The 20,765-nt window shown below is 47.2% G+C and overlaps 1 protein-coding gene and 1 long non-coding RNA gene across 3 annotated transcripts in view; both read left to right on the top strand.

Moving 5' to 3' along the window:
- Positions 1–12,775: 12,775 nt before the first annotated feature.
- Positions 12,776–17,745, top strand: LOC142931085 (uncharacterized). The gene is made up of 2 exons (XR_012947093.1): positions 12,776–12,961; positions 16,223–17,745. It is a non-coding gene; the product is annotated as an uncharacterized LOC142931085 (long non-coding RNA).
- Positions 17,746–19,613: 1,868 nt separating this feature from the next.
- NISCH (nischarin) overlaps positions 19,614–20,765 on the top strand; it is a 31,696-nt gene continuing 30,544 nt past the window's right edge. For both annotated transcript variants that reach the window (XM_032972314.2, XM_032972313.2), the window contains exon 1: positions 19,614–19,931. In XM_032972314.2, coding sequence (XP_032828205.1) covers positions 19,629–19,931 — 303 coding nt within the window. In that variant the 5' untranslated portion in view covers positions 19,614–19,628. The remainder of the gene's footprint in view (positions 19,932–20,765) is intronic.

Here is a 20,765-nt window from a genome sequence, read left to right as displayed (position 1 = left end):
CGCCACAAATGCACGAAAAATTTTCTTTGGATTTGAACGCGGAGTTTATTAATAGGTCAGAGCCGCCGATGTAGCTAATAAGTTAGATAAGTTCGAAAGGCTTCGGCTCAAGCAGCACAAGGTGGCAGCCTGCAGCATTTTACAGCAGCTGGATATCCGGTTATCCCGATTACCGACTTTCACAAAATTTCAGGGGGGGCTAAGCCCTCCCCCAAACCCCCCAACCCCCCCCCCCCCCTGTGGCTCCGCCCCTGCTGAAATGTTTCAGCAGTTTCCCTGCTGTGATTGTTTCACCGAAACGTCGTGATCCATTATTATTTTTTCTACCGACGTGACTTTACCGAAATATCCAAAGAGTGCGAAAACAACTCATTCAATTCCACCACCCCGTATCGCGCGTGCCACCCCAGATAGAACTCACAGTTGCAATCTACCTGGCGGTCGGAATGCAAACAAAAAACATAACTCTGTTATGCACATATTCTTGGTTCTTTCGGTAAAGTCACGCAGAAGGGAAACAATAAAATAATAAAAAATATAAAACACAACGAGAAAATGTTCTTGTTGTGGTTTTCACACCTGATGATGATTGCTTGTGTTACAGTCGAAACGTCGTGAGAATTTTATTGTTTTATATTTTTATTATTTTCTTGTTTCCCTTCTACGTGGTGACTTTACCGAAAGAACCAAGAATATGAATCCCTGCAGTCACGAAAGCTTTAAATCAAAATGTCTGTGGCACTGTCCTTGAAATTGATTGTTCCACACCCGTGACAGCTTTCCTTAGAGCCTAGTCTCACATGTTGTTGGACTAGATGACGCCAAATAGCGCACAACTCAAAGACAATGCACCATCAGAGTACGAGAGCCCGGGGTGAACATTTACACCATGTCAGTTTTGTTGCCAGATAAAAGGTTATTTTTCTACTGGCAAAGGAGGTTCCAATGGTGAGTAGCAAACTATGTACTCAAATCTTTCTCCCCCCCCCCCCCCCCGTGGATGTCCGGAGAGATCGTCACTTGGCCATCTTCTGTGTTGGTCTCTATGCGAGTCTAGTAGTCTCTAGTTGAGTCTATGGTCTCTATGTGAGTCTAGTAGTCTCCCGTTGAGTCTATGGGTCTCTATGTGAGTCTAGTAGTCTCTAGTTGAGTCTATGGTCTCTATGTGAGTCTAGTAGTCTCTCGTTGAGTCTATGGGTCTCTATGTGAGTCTAGTAGTCTCTAGTTGAGTCTATGGGTCTCTATGTGAGTCTAGTAGTCTCTAGTTGAGTCTATGGGTCTATATGCGAGTCTAGTAGTCTCTAGTTGAGTATATGGGTCACTAACCAGTGGTCTCTCTACTGCTGGAATAAGCCATGGTGAGAGCGAGTACCTGTGTTGAAGTTAGTAATGGTGGATTTACGGATTGGTCTCGACAGCCCATCACTTCCATTGTTTCTAGCGCGGGGTTTTTTTCTGCGCGAATCCAGCGTGGAACCGACTTCGGATGAGTCTATGTCTGTGCAGTTTCTCGACTTGCATGAAATCGTTCAGCGCTCGGTTCCCTGATGCCGATCTGCTCAACGTAACATACACGTCATTGTATTTCACAATGTCGTGTTGTACAAGTGCCGTATTTTAAAGTGCTGTACCGGAAATGTGGTGTGACCCATAGAGCCGTACGCGCTCCGTCCCCCCCCCCCAAATCTTCGAATGGAACGTGCAGCGACTCCCTCGGTCTTCGTTGGCTGATTGAGAGTCCACAGAGTCGGCGTGTGAAACGAGGAAGTGTCCACGAGGTAGCTGTGCACCCGAGGGGATTTCCCGCGTGTGAACGTGACCCGAATCATCCGGCAGCGTTACCACGACTGCGAACATTGTCAGGTTTAACAGCAACAAACACAACAAGCGTTCAAATACAGGCACACGACGCCTCGCTTGGCGCTCCTTTTAGCGCTAATCGAATTGGCGCTAAATGGGGTCGTTACAACATTGCACACAGGGCGATGCGTTCCCGACAGCGTCATGTCTTACGTGTGAGCAACATACGGGGGCTTCATTGGTGGTATGAGTAATAGCGCTAATAATCAAAAGAATAATAATATAAATGGTAAACATTATTTCGTAAATACAAAAATGCAACTATACATTTAATAACGTCGGGAAGAATAATGGACTGTTCTCACAAATGCATTCTACTGCACTCCTACAAGGCAACGGTGAGAGGCTAGGTGGGAGACGAGGTTGGAGACGAGGTTAGAGACGAGGTTAGAGACGAGGTTAGAGACGAGGTTGGAGATGAGGTTGGAGACGAGGTTGGAAACGAGGTTGGAAACGAGGTGGGAGACAAGATTAAAGACGAGGCTAGAGCCGAGGTGGGAGACGAGGTAGGGGACGAGGTTAGAGACGAGGTTGGAGATGAGATTGGAGATGAGGTTGGAGACGAGGTTGGAAACGAGGTGGGAGACGAGGTTGGAGACGAGGTTGGAAACAAGGTGGGAGACAAGTTTAAAGACGAGGTGGGAGACGAGATGGGAGACGAGGTGGGAGGAGCTGCTGCGCTCCCATTCCGGGCTCACTCTCAGAGAAGAGCTCCGGGCAGCACGGTGATGCCCTCCGACTAAATGTCTGTGGTGAGTGAGGTCTCTTGGGTGGAGCCTGAGACACTCTACCCTGGCCTCTTGAGCTCTCGCCTTGCTTAAACAAATCACGTCATCGTGACCACGAATCGTAATCACAATCAGAATCAGAAAGGGTTTTATTCGCCATGAAAGTTTGCACAGACAAGGAATTTACTTTGGCAGGAAGGTGCATACATTCAACATATAGGAATCTTAAATAAGTGGTATACAAGTCTAACTATACTAAAAGGTACAAAGTCTAACTGACACTAAGGGGCTAAAGTATGTAAATTTTTAAACAAATAATTAAAATAAAGTAGCTATAAGATAAATCTAAAAATACAAAAAATACAAATAGGGTAACATAGTGTAAATATGGCAAGGTGTCATTTTGTAGATAAAATGTTAAAGTCAGTGTAAGCCCTTGGCCTTGTTGAAGAGGCCAGCAGTGGATGGGAAGAAACTGTTTTTGTGGCGTAAGGTTTTGATCCTGATGGACCGCAGCCTTCTGCCGGAGGGGAGTAGCTGGAACAGAGAGTGTCCAGGGTGGGAGGATTCGGCCACAATCTTCCTCGCTCGCCTCATGGTCCTCGAGGTGTGCAGGTCCTCGAGGGTTGGTAGATTGCAGGCAATCACCTTCTCAGCAGTGTGGATGATACGCTGCAGTCTGCTCTTGTCCTTGGCAGTGGCAGCAGTGTACCAGACGGTTATGGAGGAGGCGAGGATGGATTCAATGATTGCTGTATAGAAGTGCACCATCATTGTCTTTGGCAGGTTGAATTTCTTCAGCTGCCGTAGGAAGTACATCCTCTGTTGAGCTCTCTTGGTGAGGGAGCTGATGTTCAGTTCCCACTTGAGGTCCTGGGAGAGAATAGTGCCCAGGAAGCAGAAGGACTCTACAGTTTTGACTGGGGGAGTCGCACAGGGTGATGGGGGTGAGTGGGGCTGTATTCTTCCTGAAGTCCACAACCATCTCAACTGTCTTTAGAGCATTTAGCTCTAAGTTGTTCTGGCTACACCAGGTCACCAGGTTGTCAGCTTCCCATCTATAGTCAGACTCATCCCCAACAGAGATCAGCCCACTGAGGGTGGTGTCGTCCGCAAACTTCAAGAGTTTGACGGACAGCTGATTGGAGGTGCAGCTGTTGGTGTACAGGGAGAAGAGCAGTGGGGAAAGGACGCAGCCCTGAGGAGTTCCAGTGCTGATGGACCTGGAGTCAGAGACTTGTGTTCCCAGCTAAACGCACTGCTCCCTGTCAGACAGGAAGTCTGTGATCCACCTGCAGGTGGAGTAGGGCACGTTCAGCTGGAATAGCTTGTCCTGAAGCAGGGCAGGGATGATGGTGTTGAAGGCAGAGCTGAAGTCCACAAACAGGATCCTGGCGTAGGATGCTGGGGAGTCCAGATCCTGTAGGGTGAAGTGGAGGGCCATGTTTACTGCGTCGTCCACAGACCTGTTGGCTCTGTAGGCAAACTGAAGGGGGTCCAGGAGAGGGTCTGTGATGGCTTTGAGGTGTGCCAGGACCAGGCGCTCAAAAGACTTCATTACAAACAGAGGTAAGGGCGACTGGTCTATAATAATTTAGTCCTGTTGGCCTTAGCTTTTTGGGCACAGGGATGATGGTGGAGGACTTGAGACAGGCTGGTACATGGCATGTCTCCAGGAAGGTGTTGAAGATGTTGGTGAACACTGGATACAGCTGGTCAGCGCAGTGCCTGAGGGTGGCTGGAGAGACAGAGTCTGGCCCAGCTGCTTTACGTGGGTTCTGCCTCTTGAAAAGTCTATTAACTTCTCCCTCCTGAAAAGAGAGAGTCGTTTCTGTAGTAGGGGTGGGGGATGGGGCCTCTTGGGTGGGAAGGGGTAGTTCAGGACAGTCCAATTGTCTTTCAAATCTGCAGTAGAACTCGTTCAGGTCGTTGGCCAGGAGGGAGTTGTTAGTGGTGTGGGGGGCTCTGGGCTTGTAGTTGGTGATCTGCCTGAGCCCTCTCCAGACAGAAGCAGAGTCGTTAGCAGAGAACTAGTATTTTAGTCTCTCTGAGTACAGTCGTTTAGCCTCTCTCACCGCTTTGCTAAACCTGTTCTTCGACTCCTTGAATCTGTCTCTATCCCCACTCCTTAACGCTTCCTCCTTCTCCAACCTCAACCTTCTGAGCTTTGCTGAGAACCAGGGCTTGTTGTTGTTGAAGTTCACCCTGGTATGTGTTGGAATACAGCAGTCCTCACATAAGCTGATGTACGACATCACAGCCTCTGTGAGTTCATCCAGACTATTGGTAGCAGTCGTGAACATATCCCAGTCAGTACAGTCCAAGCACGCCCGCAAATCCTCCACAGCCTCACTGGTCCACTGTTTAGATGTCCTCACAGCAGGTTTACAGAGCTTTAGTTTCTGCCTGTATACAGGAATCAGGTGGACCATGGCATGGTCAGAGTGTCCCAATGCTGCTGGGGGGATGGCGTGGTAGGCTCTACTGACTGTAGTGCAGCAGTGATCCAGAGTGTTCCCTTCTCTGGTAGGGCATTTAATGAATTGTATGTATTTGGGGAGTTCGTGGCTGAGATTACCTTTGTTAAAGTCGCCAAGTACGATAACCAGCGAATCTGGATTTTCTCGCTCCACACTCAGAATCTGGTCGACGAGCATGTGTTGGGCCTCTTTAACCTGAGGACCCGGCAGCAAGTAAACTCCGACCAAAATGAGCGAAGCAAACTCGCGAGGCGAGTAGAAAGGTTTACAATAAAGAATTAAAGCTTTCGTGACTGCATAAAATTACTCGTTTTTTTTCGGTAAAGTCACGTATGTAGAAATACAATAAAATTATATTAAAACAAAACAATCAACACGTTTCGATCACAACACAAGCGATCTTCATCAGGTGTCAAGAACAAATCATGGTGGTAAATACAACAAGATGAGAGACGAGAATTCAACAAACCTAAGAAAAATTATGTGAAGCACAACCAGTCAGGCCAACAACACAGTTAGACACTTCCCGGCGGACCACGAATTTCAGAAGAGTGTTAATTTTCGTGTTCAACCTCTGGATTGCACATACCAGCATAGACAGAGTGAACAAATACGAGGTACAAAGTCAGCAGAAATACATATGTAGTGTACAACTTTACACGGACAACTTTTGTCTTTCTTCGAACACCGCTTTATTTACAACATTGAACATGTCCTCCACACTCCACAGTATCCTGGTCACCACGGCTCGCTCGCCGTGCTCCGCTCGTCTCGCTCACCACCTTTGTCTCCCCACTATTACTTCACTTGCTTCGCACTCAGCGACTCCCCGTTCAGCAACTCCGCACACAACGTCTTCAGCTCTGCTATCGCTACGCTCTCTCCACTGCTGGCTATTCTCCTCAGCTCCTCCGCACACAGCGTCTTCGCACACAGCGACTTCGCACACTCCGCACACAGCATCTTCAGCTCCGCTATCGCTACGCTCACTCCACTGCTAACTACTTCGTCTTGCTTCACACTCTGTTCCAACTCCGTTTCCCTCTCTGTCTCCAAACTCTGTTTCCAAACTCTTTTTCCAAACTCTGTTTCCAAACTCTGTTTCTACTCTGTTTCCAACTCCACTTCTTCCTCGTCCAGCTCCCAACTCCAACTCCCCGCTCTCTGTGTGTCTCCCCCAATTTATCCCCATTCTCATTATCGCTAATTAATTGGCCCGCGTGCCTCCGCACGCTTCGCGTCCTCAAACACCTGCCTTTCTCCAGACATCCCGACGCCTCCTCACCCTTGACAACAGCCACAGCCAATCACCGCCGTTGCTGATCCTGTGGCTTAATTGGCCCAACCGTTACCTCACCATCCCAGCCTTTGCACCTGGCTGTCCTAACACGACCCACACTGTTTTCGCCTTCTCCACAGGCTGACCCCAGATAACCCACACTGTCCGTGTGATCATGCAATCGCGCAGTTCCCACAACACACCGTCATACTCCACTACACATATACAGGCCCACCAAGAGGCAAGGAGGGAGGAAAGACAGACAGAGAAGCAAGGAGAGAGAGAGAGGGGGCCGGAGGGATGAACAGCAGCCTTAAATAGGAAATAAAGTTGGGGGGAGGGGAGGGGCCGGAGAGAGAGGGTGCGGCAGCTGAAATAAGCACATCCTGCACATCAACAGAAGTGGGGGGGAGGGGGTAGAAGCAGGCTTGGGGTGCACATTTAGGACAGAATTGCAAAGGTAACTTTCACGTAGAAGTGTGTTAATAAAGAATTAAAGCTTTCATGACTGCATAAAATTACTCATTGTTTTTTTCGGTAAAGTCACGTATGTAGAAATACAATAAAATTATATTAAAACAAGACAATCACGACGTTTCGATCACAACACAAGCGATCTTCATCAGGTGTCAAGAACAAATCATGGAGGTAAATACAACAAGAAGATGACAGACGAGAATTCAACAAACCTAAGAAAAATTATGTGAAGCACAACCAGTCAGGCCAACAACACAGTTAGACACTTCCTGGCGGACCTCCCCCTCCCCCCAACTTTATTTCCTATTTAAGGCTGCTGTTCATCCCTCCGGCCCCCTCTCTCTCTCTCCTTGTTCTCTGTCCGTCTTTCATCCCTCCTTGACCCTTGGTGGGCCTGTATATGTATTTATGCTGACTTTGTACCTCGTATTTGTTCACTTTGTCTATGCTGGTATGTGCAATCCAGAGGTTGAACACGAAATTTAACACTCTTCTGAAATTCGTGGTCCGCCAGGAAGTGTCTAACTGTGTTGTTGGCCTGACCAGTTGTGCTTCACATAATTTTTCTAAGGTTTGTTGAATTCTCGTCTCTCATCTTCTTGTTGTATTATCTCCGTGATTTGTTCTTGACACCTGATGAAGATCGCTTGCGTTGTGATCGAAACGTCGTGATTGTTTTGTTTTAATATAATTTTATTGTATTTCTACATACGTGACTTTACCGAAAAAAACAATGAGTAATTTTATGCAGTCACGAAAGCTTTAATTCTTTATTAACACACTTCTACGGGGAAGTTACCTTTGTAATTCTGTCCTAAATGTGCACCCCAAGCCTGCTCCTACCCCCTCCCCCCCGCTTCTGTTGATGTGCAGGATGTGCTTATTTCAGCTGCCGCACCCTCTCTCTCCGGCCCCTCCCCCCAACTTTATTTCCTATTTAAGGCTGCTGTTCATCCCTCCAGCCCCCTCTCTCTCTCTCTCTCCTTGCTTCTCTGTCCGTCTTTCCTCCCTCCTTGACCCTTGGTGGGCCTGTATATGTATTTATGCTGACCTTGTACCTCGTATTTGTTCACTCTGTCTATGCTGGTATGTGCAATCCAGAGGTTGAACACGAAATTTAACACTCTTCTGAAATTCGTGGTCCACCAGGAAGTGTATAACTGGCCTGACTGGTTGTGCTTCATCTTCTTTGGTTCTTTCGGTAAAGTCATGTAGAATGAGAATAAAATAATAAATTGATAAAATAAAATAACACAATAATATTCTCACGACGTTTCGGCCACAACACAAGCGGCCTTCATCAGTTGAAGGGACGAGACTGTCTGATGAAGGCCGCTTGTGTTGTGGCCGAAACGTCGTGAGAACTTTATTGTATTATTTTATTTAATCAATTTATTATTTTATTCTCATTCTACGTGACTTTACCGAAAGAACCAAAGAAGATGAACCCTTGCAGTCACGAAAGCTTTAAATCGAAATTTGGTTGTGCTTCACGTAATTTTTCTTAGGTTTGTTGAATTCTCGTCTCTCATCTTCTTGTTGTATTTACCTCCATGATTTGTTCTTGACACCTGATGAAGATCGCTTGTGTTGTGATCGAAACGTCGTGATTGTTTTGTTTTAATATAATTTTATTGTATTTCTACATACTTGACTTTACCGAAAAAAAAACAATGAGTTAGAAAGGTTTACAGTTTATAAAAAAATTATTCAAGGAGCGGAGAACAATGTTGCAGAATCACTGACATCTACATACCAGCCACTGTTAATGTAAAAACAAATACCACCGCCTTTCGTCTTGCCGGAGAGTGCTATGTCACGATCCGATCTTACAAGATGGAATCCTGCCAGTTGTAGCGCAGGTGTCCGGATTCAAATCACACAGCCATGTCTCCGTGAAGCACAAAACAGAAGATGAAAGAAAGTCTTTGTTTTTCACCATCAGTAGATGAAGTTCGTCCATTTTGTTGCACAGTGAACGTACGTTGGAGAGGAAAAAGCTCGGAAGCACTGTTCGGATCCCGCGTCTGCGTAGCCGCACTAGAGCCCCCGACCGTTTACCCCTTGGGCGGCGTTTCGCTGCTTGAGAAAAGCCTAGCGCGGCTTTGACTAGAATGCCCACTAATTCTGCCGCTGGAAGCAGAAAAGTGAGAAATAAATCCACAGGAATCGTTTCCCTGATGTTTAAAAGTTCGTCTCTTGATAGGGAACTCCGAAAATCTTGGCAAAACACTGAATTAACAGGCAAAACAAGACAAAACAGGGCGCACCGACCGGCTGAGGCTACCATCATCGGCGCCATCTTCTCACCAGCACGGGTGTGCTGAACAGCAGGACTCTCTCACCAGCACGGGTGATCAAGCAAAACAAGACAAAACAGGGCGCACCGACCCGCCGAGGCTGCCATCATCGGCGCCAACTGCGTGTGCCCTCACCCCCAGCCCACCCCCCCGCGATAATCGAATCGCGGGGGAGTGGGCTGGGGGGTGGGGGCAGAGCGTCCGTCGCTCTCATTGGCTGAACGCCTCCTTGCAGCTCTCTACCTGTGTGAGAACTTGAAGTGTACGTGAGGCGAGGATCACAGTCAGTTCGCAAGCATGTGCTGCGAGTGGACGTGCTCCCGCTGCCTCGTTGGGACGATCTGTTTCCTATTTCTTCCCTGCCTCATTTGCTGCTGGTGTAAGTTCTTGTGTTGACTTAAGCTTGTGGATAGTACAACGTTTTAAAGTGTTTTTTTTGTTTTTGCTTAAAAATAATCGAGTTGATCAAATATAAATGTTGGTTTGTGTATCATCGTAATCCTTAGTCATGGTCTGTCCACTGTTATCGTTCGGCTTGCTTACGTGAGAAAGCTGTCGACCTTTTTCAGGACTGCGTGATGCCAGATTTAAAGCATTGCCATGTATCTTCCAATTGGCGAAATCTGCGGTGTTCACTTTTATTTTTAAATTCCACAAATTCGTACCATGACGCCGGCACACAGCGAATGCTCACCTCTTACGAACGGCCCCACGGAATCTCCTGAGGTCCGCTGTACAGCAGAGCGCTCCGTGTTTACGGCAATGCGCCTTCAGTATTAACCAGGGCGGTTGCCAGGGCTCGAACCATGAACCGCACTACCGCTAGGCCACGTCAGCGCCCTTCAATAACCCCCTAACAACCATTTACGTCCTTCGGCCAGGAAATTGATGATAAAAAAATGCACACTAATTATGCATTCACGCTTAACCCGATGCTCCGTTTTGAAGTTTTAAAATGAAACATCTTTGAATTGTACTATGTTTTGAATTGGATGATTTTATTTCTTCATTAAAAGCTTATATCATTTTACATCTGGAAGACTTAATTGAAAACGACATTTCGTGTGAATTTCCTCTCGTCGTTAAGTAGATGGCCTTGCTGGGGGTTCGGTTCGATGCGGACTTTCACCTGTTTGGGATTGCGGGATCGAGATAAGGCGACATAGAGCTGCTGGCCGTGCGAGAAGACCGCCGTCTGCAGATCGATTCCAACGTAATCGAACGTCTGTCCCTGCGCCTCCGTCGTTCATGCAGGGGGCGCGTAGGTTTGCAACGCCCCCTGCATGAAAACGACGGAAAGTGCAGCGTTCATCACATAGATAAAGTTGTGCGCTTATACAAGTACACAGGGTTCGATGAAAGACAGTAGTTGTGCTTACGTGCCCTTGCTTGATTTGTGTTTTAGATCATTTAGCTTCTAAAAAAATGTAGCCATGACTCGCACCCCCAGGGGGCACAGCGTGCACCCAAGGTTAAGAAGAACCACTGCCCTATAGCTCTGGTGAGACAAATACATTCAGGAGGCGTATCGATGGTAGTTGTACTTACGTGCCCGTGCGTGCATCTCAGGTTAAGAACCACTGGTCTCGCTCCTGCATCGGAACATTCTCTCAATGCTCCATTTTTATTTTACCAGATAAGGCCCCAACTGAGCTATGTAGCTCTTTCTCAGAAGGGACCTGGCCACAAATGATAGCTCAACGCAGTGGCTAATCATCGTGTGGAAATTGATAACACCCAATTACTCTAAAACGCGCGATGTTGATCCTGAATGTGGTTAGGGAAAAGCCAGAGGACCCGGAGAAAAATACACGCAACCGCGAGGAGAACACTAACTCCAAATATACAACAGTCGTCAGGGTCGGGATCGATCCCACGACCTCCTGTATACCAGGGGAGGTCGTTAAAATATCTCCAGCGTGGCGCCCTGAAAGACCCTAATCCCACACTTCCTATTTAGGGGATGCATGGGCTCTGGCAAAGCCACCACTGATGAACGCGAGATGGAGTCCCGTCGCAGCTTATGTTTCTAGAGATTAATTCTTGACCTCACCTCCTGAAGTCTGAGTTACCTTTTTGATTGGACCAGGGGCTTATCGGGATAACCAGGTTCCAGGGCAAGGCTCAGGGCAAAGATAAAACAAAATTAAGTAAAAAAACACGAATAGGGCCAGGATCGGCGGGACCTGGACCGTTTTTTTTTTCATGAAATATTTGATTGTCACGCGTGACGATTAGTCTGCGGTGAAAATGTCAGCTCGTTAGGCATCGTAGATCCGAAGATATTAAGCGTCAAAGATTCGAAAGAATATAAACAGACAAGAGGGCACGTTCAATAAAAGGTTGTAACAAGGAACCGCGGTTTGCACTTAACTAAGGATGTGAGGAACTATTTACGAGGATGACAGGGCAGTGAGGTTAACACAAGTCGCACAAACAAGAACGGTGAAGGTACGTACGTTGAACTTCTTTCACACCGTACGTAGCCAACCCTGCTAATCTTTATACTGACACGTCAATAACAGTGTAACAGACTTGGTCAGATTATGACAAGGTGAGCAGAGTCCTTAAGAGCTGGCAATGTCGTGAAAGCAGGGGCGTGATCCTCATCTCAAAAGATAGCAGGCACCGGTCCGAATGAAACTGCCGAGGTTGCAAGCTCACAGTGTGGTTTTAAAAAGTATATAAATTGTATTGAGTTACTCAGATATAAATGTACGTTGAACTTTTTCCGCACAGTTCGTAACCAACCGTTCTGATCGGAGGTGCAGGGGCAAGAACAATAAAAACAAAAGCAGTTAATAATAATAAGGTTTTTACCCTTTTATCTGGCAACAAAACTGACACCTTTTATATACGGATTCATGTCTGCATTAAACACAATACCTGCAGTCAAAATGCAAACAAAAAACACACTATGATAATATGATGCATTGTCCTTGAAACTGATTGGTCCACACCAAGGGACGGCTTTCTTTTGAGCCTCGAACCAATTGGTGCTCGACCAGATGACGCCAAAAGATACGTTGTCTTTGAGTTATGCACCTTTTGGCGTAATCTGGTCCAACACCATGTGAGACTAGGCTCTAAGGAAAGCTGTCTCGGGTGTGGACCAATCAATTTCAAGGACAGTGCCAATACATTATCAGAGTTGTTGTTTTTGTTTGCATTCCGACCGCAGGTATTGTGGCCAATGTAAACATGACTCCTTGTAAAAAAAGGTGTCAGTTTTGTTGCCAGATAAAAGGGTAAAAAAACAATTATCATATTTTGCTACTGGCAAAGGAGGTTCCAACAAAAGCAGTTCTAAAGAAATGAGTTGGTCAATCTAGATGATGATGATTTAAAAGTTCAAAGCTCCAGTGGCTTCCTAATATGGGAAGGAGGAGCGTTCCAGATGGCCGCAGAAGCGCATCTGAAAGCGCGCGATGCGGTGACCACCTTTGTTCGATGGCAGGCCAAATGCCGCGGCAAGGATGACCGGAATTTGTGTGATGGTTTATGCCCCTTGACGAGATCAGCAAATGTCGATTTGTACGTCATCATTAGCCGTAGTCTATCCACTGTTGGGTGAAAGCCTCTTCATGCCATCACCATGGCTCTAGAGAGCCTGCATATCAACGGAAGTCATCACTCCATGTCAGTCTTCCTCCCATTTTAGTTTTGATACACTCAAACGTTTTAATTGCCCCATGTTGGCAGAGTAAAACAACATCATCGTGGGTACGTTTCGCGATGTCATTGCAGTGGTCAACGATGAAGCAGAACGCGAAGATCAAGAGCAGCATCAAACACACGTCTATGTTGTAGATGTGCCTCCAGTCAACAGGCAATCAGGTGATACCGGACAACTCAACAATTCCATTTCCGCAATGTTTGTAGTACATTCTTCGTACTTAACAATGGGGTTTAGGAATGCATGCGGGAGAGAGGGGGGGGGAGGACGTGGCTGCTATGATGACGGCCGCATCATGGCAGGAGTGGAATGGGTCTGTTGGGCTTCTCGAAGACGAGCAGGGAGTTCGATGGGCCCTCGCTCCTGTCGATAAGGGGACGCGTGCTCTTTTGAATCTTCTCGGACTGATGACGATCTCAGCAGTCACCACCTCATCCACCTCGTCAGCCTCTCACTCACTGGCTTATGCTTCACATTGCGCAGCTGTGACAATAAGCAACAACCACTTGTCACTCACTGACAGTTTAACATCAACGCATATCCATGTACGGTGCCGCCTATTACACCCATTCATTAACACGCCTCTCCCACAATATGGAACCGACTACTTGCTTCAATTAAGCCCTCATAATATCTGATGGGAATCACTTTCGGGTATGATCAACATCTTGACCCATTGACGTTACTTCTCACAACCGATGTTCACCCAAAATCAATATGTTACTACTATGGTGTAATATTTTTACACCGCGGTCAATATTTCGTTAGTTGAAAGAAGCACAGCGCACATATGTACACGCATACTGTAAGCATACAGAATTATTATCTGTAGTGTATAGGTGTTCACTTTATTATAGTTCTTCTTGGTTCTTTCGGTAAAGTCACGTAGAATGGAAATAAAATAATAAAAATAAAACATAACCATCACTCCATGTCAGTCTTCCTCCCATTTTAGTTTTGATACACTAATGCTTTTTAATTGCCCCATGTTGGCAGAGTAAAACAACATTCATTTTACGTGGTGACTTTACCGAAAGAACCAAGAAGATGAATCCCTGCAGTCACGAAAGCTTTAAATCGAAATTTATTATAGTTGTAAATCATATTATTTGGGTCTTTCGGTAAAGCCGCGTAGATAGAAAAAATAATAAAATATCACGACGTTTCGATCGCAACACAAGCAATCGTCTTCAGGTGAAATAATTAATATTAAAAAAAACTTTTTTTAAAAACACGCTTTTATGAAATGTACAAGTAATGGCAGAACTCCACGACTCCAGCTCGCCACAACGTAAGGGGACCGTGGCGAATTACAGCCAACGTCAGTTGACCGTGGACAATTAGACCCAAGCCGAAACATAACATATAATAAAAGAATGTTTAAAAATATATATATTTAGTATTTTTTATGATAGAATACAGTATTGTCATCAGTATCACAAAAGTATACCAAGTTTGCAGTCGATACCACATTGGGAAGTGGGTTAACAATGAATTACAAGATTTGAGGATACAACGACAACAACAGACAGAGTGAGTTATAAGAGAAAGCGTGTACAAAGAGGGGGAAATCTCCCGAGGCAGGCTGTTCATAAAGGTTTAGAGATGGGCGGGGCAGCTAATGTTAATGTAGGAGAGGTCTCCGTAACCTGCAGTAGGTCTACACCAATCAAAGAGCTGTTTACAAATGGTTTAGAGATCGGCGGGGCAGCTAATGCCAATGTGGGAAAGGGACTACGGAGCTGTGGGGCGTGGCCATTGTATCGTGAGAGATTAGCATGTCAATGTAAGATATTTGCTTGTAAATGTAAGCTCGGCAAGAGCTCGGACAGCGCAGTGGCCACATGGAGGTGGAAATGAATGGCAAGCCGCCATTTAATAAAATAGCTAACGGTGGCTGTGTTAATGAATGTAACTCAGAGAGTCGAAAATAACTACTAACATAGGTAGGTAGGATAGGAATATCACAACCAATTATGACCTCAACTGGTTAATAACGTCCTTCCAATGATTGCTCAGTTTGTACCCATCTTCTCGGTTGAAATTGTGTCTGTGTTTATATATCTGGATGGCTTCATGAACGAATCTTTGTTGATAGCCAGTGGGATTGCAGAGTGCCTTCGTCTTGGAGAAATAAATTTCACGTGTGTCCACAGCGTTAAAATAATGATCAGCCACGGCTGAGGTATTGGTCCTACCGTGTTTCAGATCTGCCTTATGTTCACGGACCTGGTCCGAGACATGTTGCTTAGTTTCCCCAATGTTACTGCTGCCGCAGACACAGCTTAGTTTGTAGACACCGGGGTATTGCATGTCAGGGATCACATCCTTCACAGATGGGATCAAATCACGAATTTTATGTACTGTGTTGAATCGTACCTGGATCTTGTGTTTACTCATGATTTTGGAAATATTTTTGGTGACCCCTGCTATGTATGGCAAGGTGATAGTTTTGATTGGGTCCTCAGATAGTTCTCTCCCCACGGTTGGGTTGACAGCTTTACGGATTGTGTAGTCTGAATATCCATTCATCTTGAGAGCTTGGTGTACGTGCTCCAGTTCACTGGCGAGGTGATGATGGTCGGAAATACATCGAGCTCTATGGTGTAGAGTTTTTTTTAATGAGGGAATTCTTCTGGGATGGATGGTGGTGGGAGTCAGGTTTTAGGTAAGCATTCGTATGGGTGGCTTTCCTCTAGAGAGAGTGTCCCATTGAGCCATCAGGTCTCTTTTCGATTAAAACATCCAAGAATGGTAACTTGCCATCCTTTTCCATGGTGAATTTGATAGCTGGGTGTATGTAAATGATGTGGTTGAAGAATTGGTCCAATTATTCAACCACATCAATTCCAAGAATTGGTCCAATAACATTAATTTAAAAACAAACAATATGCAACCTATTCTTTGGGTCTTTCGGTAAAGTCACGTAGATCGGTTGTTATTTTCTTTCAATCGATCTACATAACTTTACCGAAAGACCTAAAGAACATGAATTCCTGCAGTCACGAAAGCTTTAATTCAAGATTTAACATGTAACCTTTTCAGGGAACTGACCAAAAGATCTGCTGCATGTTGGAATGACTGGCAAGGCGACGTGGAGGCGTTATTGTTGCACTGCAGGGACACCGTGACGCTGTTGTGAATAGATGATGCAGCCTCCCCGGGAGCTTTTTGTTTGATCTCATGGCACGTGGTGTGTTAAATTTCGTAAATGCAAATTTTTTTATTTCGTTGATCGAAAAGTGTCCGTAATTTGTCATTTGCACTCACGCGAAATTTCTGTAAGCCGAACGTTCGTAAATCGAGGGATGCGATACAAATTGTGTGCAAGTTGTGACCAAGTCAACGTGATTTTTGTAACTTGTATTTTTCCCTCTTCTCCCCCTCCATCCGTAACGCCTGCTTCACGCGTTGGACCCCAGCTCGTGACTACAGAGTTCAACGTCACGCATCGCCTCCACAACCCCAAGTTTTGGCCGCCAATGTGGAACAAGCGGTCATATTTGACCGGGGTCAGGCTGTGATGGCAGAGCGAGTTCGGGCAGTTGTCGCCGATGGCCATGGGAACATGCACGTGGTGGAGACCGTCGAAATTAACGCCATAGGTTAAGTTTCTATAGCATTGTGTAACACGATGCAAAACTAAATTCTCGGCGTAAATTTTACGTTGACAAAAATTGGTTGCTCGCTTACACAGGCGCATGATATGTACTGCGTGCAATCTATTCTTCACGAGAATTACACGGCTTGGGGCGGTACTTATGATTAAATGATCAAATGCATAGCAAGGCAATTGCACATGGCACGTGATCTCTAACGGCAGATCGTGCGTAATGAACAGGCCGGTCGAGAGACACCTGGGCTTTGGGTACAAAATGTCGGTTTGGAGTCCCCCATCTCTTCCCATCCCCCCATCACCATATTTAGCTTGGATAGTCAACAGTCTTCAATTCAATATTACTCTTTCGGGAAATCCTATTAATTCTTGTATTTAGCATGCACGCACTCATACTTTGCCCATCGCGGATTTTATCATCGCGGATTTAACCATTAGCACCAAATATACATCGCGAGATTCCTGCATGTAAAGTACTCCAACTGCACTGCGCGCGATGACGCTGCCACTGAAGAATGCACGCGCCACCTTGCGTCACGTGCAGCCCATTGCAGGTCCCAGGTCACGTGTTCCCAGCATCGGACACACGATTTTTCTTACTTAATCTTTGTTTTATCTAATGTACTGTACACCAAGGCCGTAATCATAATATATATTGCTATAAAAATTTTTTAAAAGTAATAATAATTGCTATGCTATGGAAATAAAAAACAATTTGCTAAACCTTGGCCACAATATCTGGACTTGTCTTCATCTAAATCAATGCGTAGATTTCTGTTTATATGATTGTGGTTATGGTTGTACTTTATTAATCCCTGATCTCAAACATTACATACAATGAAACAAGAAATGGTAAGAAAAAGTAAAAAAAAATAGAGCAATGTAATATAATAATACACTATTAGACATTATTGTAAAAAATAAATAAAAAGTACATCCCACGTGTTAGTGAATTTTAAAATATTTTAGGCAGGAAATGGCAGGAAATGAGTTTTCAAATGTTTATATTTTTCTGGGTTGGGACCCCCAGACCCCCTGGAAGTTTGGTCCCCCCCCCCCTCCAATGTTGACTCCATGGCTATGGCCTTGATGTACACGTCATATTTACATGTTTACATACTTCCTTGTCCGTGTTTGGGTTTAAGGTAGGGTAACATACAATGCATAATGGACCGTGAAGCAAGCCATATATATATTTCCCATATGCCATTGAGTTTGCGGATCGCGGAATTTCCAATTGCGGCAATTTTTTTAAAGGACATAACCCACCCGCGATGGGCGAGGTTTGTGCGTGTTCATCAGATGCAACAATACACTCGTTTGAGCCTCCTCCTATACCCGATACCACTTCATTCTTTACACTGACGCTCTCCCTCGGAAATAAAGACAAAATCCACCGTGACAATCCAAACCCCGCACGTTCGGGGAAGCTGTGACACAATGTGTTGTTAGCCACCGGGGCCCGGGCGGGGAAAGGCGAATCAGCGGGGTTGGCCAGAGGCCCCCCAGGACGGGAGGCCACTGCAGGTTTAGGGGCCGTCCATAAATGACGTCACGCACCTAAGAGGGGAGGGGGGGGAGGTCAGACATTTGTGACGATGTGTGACGAGGGGGGGGGTTGAGAAATGTGACGTCACATCAAAATGCGTAACTTTAAATACAAATAGACAACACGAATAAATTATATAGTCTTGGTTCTTTCGGTAAAGTCACGTAGAAGGGAAACAATAAAATAATAAAAATATTAAACAATAAAATTCTCACGACGTTTCGACTGCAACACAAGCAATCATCATCAGGTGTGAATGCTGTGGTTTTCACACCTGATGATGATTGCTTGTGTTGCAGTCGAAACGTCGTGAGAATTTTATTGTTTTATATTTTTATTATTTTATTGTTTCCCTTCTACGTGGTGACTTTACCGAAAGAACCAAGAATATGAATCCCTGCAGTCACGAAAGCTTTAAATAAAAACGTTCTACTTCATTAAATATACTTTTTAATAAATGTTTTCTCCTACAACATCAGAGTGCAGCGCCACATTAAACACGCACTACAATGACAATAGTTTAAAGCGATTTGTGAGCATGTTTTATTTATTTGGGGGGGGGGGCAGAGCTTTGTGACGTCATATTTGAGGGGGGGGGGTCTGACTTTTTGTGACGTCGTGTGACGAGGGAGGGGGGGTCAAAAAACTTCCAAAATCGCGTGACGTCATTTATGGACGGCCCCTTAGCTCCTGCATCATCAGAGGGTCGGGATGTATTGGTGGCTATTGGTGGTCTGCTTTGCATCCACCAATCTTCGAGTCGACTCCGTGTGAACATCGTCAATGCCACCATCTGGCCCATGTCCCATGACTGTGACTCGCCACCTATAGCGCCTCGCTTGTGGATGTCCCTCTACAAGTCTCGTGCGGTGTGTCGGAAGAGGTCCTGGTGGGAGGTGGGGGGGGAGGTGGGCAGAGGAGGTTGGGGGGGGGGGACGGGGGGTGTGGGGTAAGGTGGGGGGGAGGTGGGGTTGAGGTGGAGGGAGGAGGTGTGAGGAGGGGTGGAGGAGGTGGTGGGGGAAGGGGGGGAGGAGGTGGGGGGAGGTGGGGGGGGAGGTGGGGTAGGTGGGGGGGAAGGGGGGGAGGAGGAGGTGGGGGATGTGGGGGAGGTGGGGGGGAAGGGGGGAGGAGGTGGGGGGGAAGGGGGGGAGGAGGTGGGGGGGAGGTGGGGGAGGTGGGGGAGGTGGGGGGGAAGGGGGGAGGAGGTGGGGGGGAAGGGGGGGAGAAGGTGGGGGGGAGGTGGGGGGGGGGGAGGTGGGGTAGGTGGGGGGGAAGGGGGGAGGAGGAGGTGGGGGGGAGGTCGGGGAGGTGGGGGGGGGAAGGGGGGAGGAGGTGGGGGGGTGGGGGGAAGGGGGGGGAGGAGGTGGGGGGGAGGTGGGGGGGAGGTGGGGGAGGTGGGGGGGGAAGGGGGGGAGGAGGTGGGGGGGAGGTGGGGGGAGGTGGGGTAGGTAGGGGGGAAGGGGGGGAGGAGGAGGTGGGGGGGAGGTGGGGGAGGTGGGGGGGAAGGGGGGAGGAGGTGGGGGGGAAGGGGGGGAGGTGGGGGGGAAGGGGGGAGGAGGTGGGGGGGAAGGGGGAGGAGGAGGTGGGGGGAGGTGGGGGGGAAGGGGGGAGGAGGTGGGGAGGAGGTAGGGGGTAGGTGGGGGGGAAGGGGAGGGGGGTGTCCATGTTCGTCAGCTCGTGCCCCCGTGTGGCCTCTCGCCGCAATTTGTCGACGGAGTTGCGAACGTCGCCGCACCGGCCTCAAGCCTCTGTGGTGGCCCCGGCCTACACGGCCTTGAGATCGTCAGCTCTGAAGGGAAACGGTGTCCATCTCCTCGTCCTCCTCCTCGTCCTCCTCCTCCTCGTCCTCGTCGTGGTCGACCTCTCGACGGCGGGGTTGAAGGAGGCGATGGCTGGCGTGTCGGAGGGCGCCGGCGTGGATAGAGCCGTGCGGGTGGTGGGGGCCGAGGCGGTCGACTCGTACACGGTGAGGGAGACAGCAGCAACAACAACAACATCAGCAGCAACATCAGCAACAACAACAACATCATCATCAGCAACATCATCAGCAGCAACAACATCAGCAGCAACATCATCATCAGCAGCATCATCAGCAGCAGCAACAACAACAACATCAGCAACAACATCAACAACAACATCAGCAACAACAACATCAGCAACATCATCATCAGCAGCAACATCACCACCAGTAGCTGTAACCTCATCAGCACTAGAATCAACATCATCATCACAAGCAGAATCATCGTCATCAACAGAATCATCGGCATCGGCGGTTTTAGTGTCATCAGCAGCAGGAGCGTCGCTTTCACACAGCCACTAACATTAACATCGTTACTACAGCCCTCACTGTCATCATCAACACTTGTACCATAGCCAGCACCACGATCACCACCACGACCACCACCATCACCACCGCCACCATCATCACCACCATCACCACCACCATCATCACGATCACCCTAGACAATCACCTTCAACGCCAACACGTTGATCATCATCATCATCACTATCACCACCACCACCACGATCACCCTGGACAATCACCTTCAACGCCACCACGTTGATCATCACCACCATCACCACGATCAACCTGGACAATCACCTTCAACGCCACCACGTTGATCATCATCACCACCATCACCACGATCAACCTGGACAATCACCTTCAACGCCACCACGTTGATCATCATCATCACCATCACCACCACCATCACCACGATCACCCTGGACAATCACCTTCAACGCCACCACGTTGATCATCATCACCACCACCATCATCACCACCACCACACAGCAACCA

Source organism: Petromyzon marinus, chromosome 48 (genome assembly GCF_048934315.1).
Source record: "Petromyzon marinus isolate PM22_M1 ecotype Great Lakes invasive population chromosome 48, UKy_Petmar_22M1.pri1.0, whole genome shotgun sequence".
NCBI lineage: Eukaryota > Metazoa > Chordata > Hyperoartia > Petromyzontiformes > Petromyzontidae > Petromyzon > Petromyzon marinus.
The sequence above is the reverse complement of the archived record's forward strand: the minus strand, read 5'-3'. Positions and strand labels throughout refer to the sequence as shown.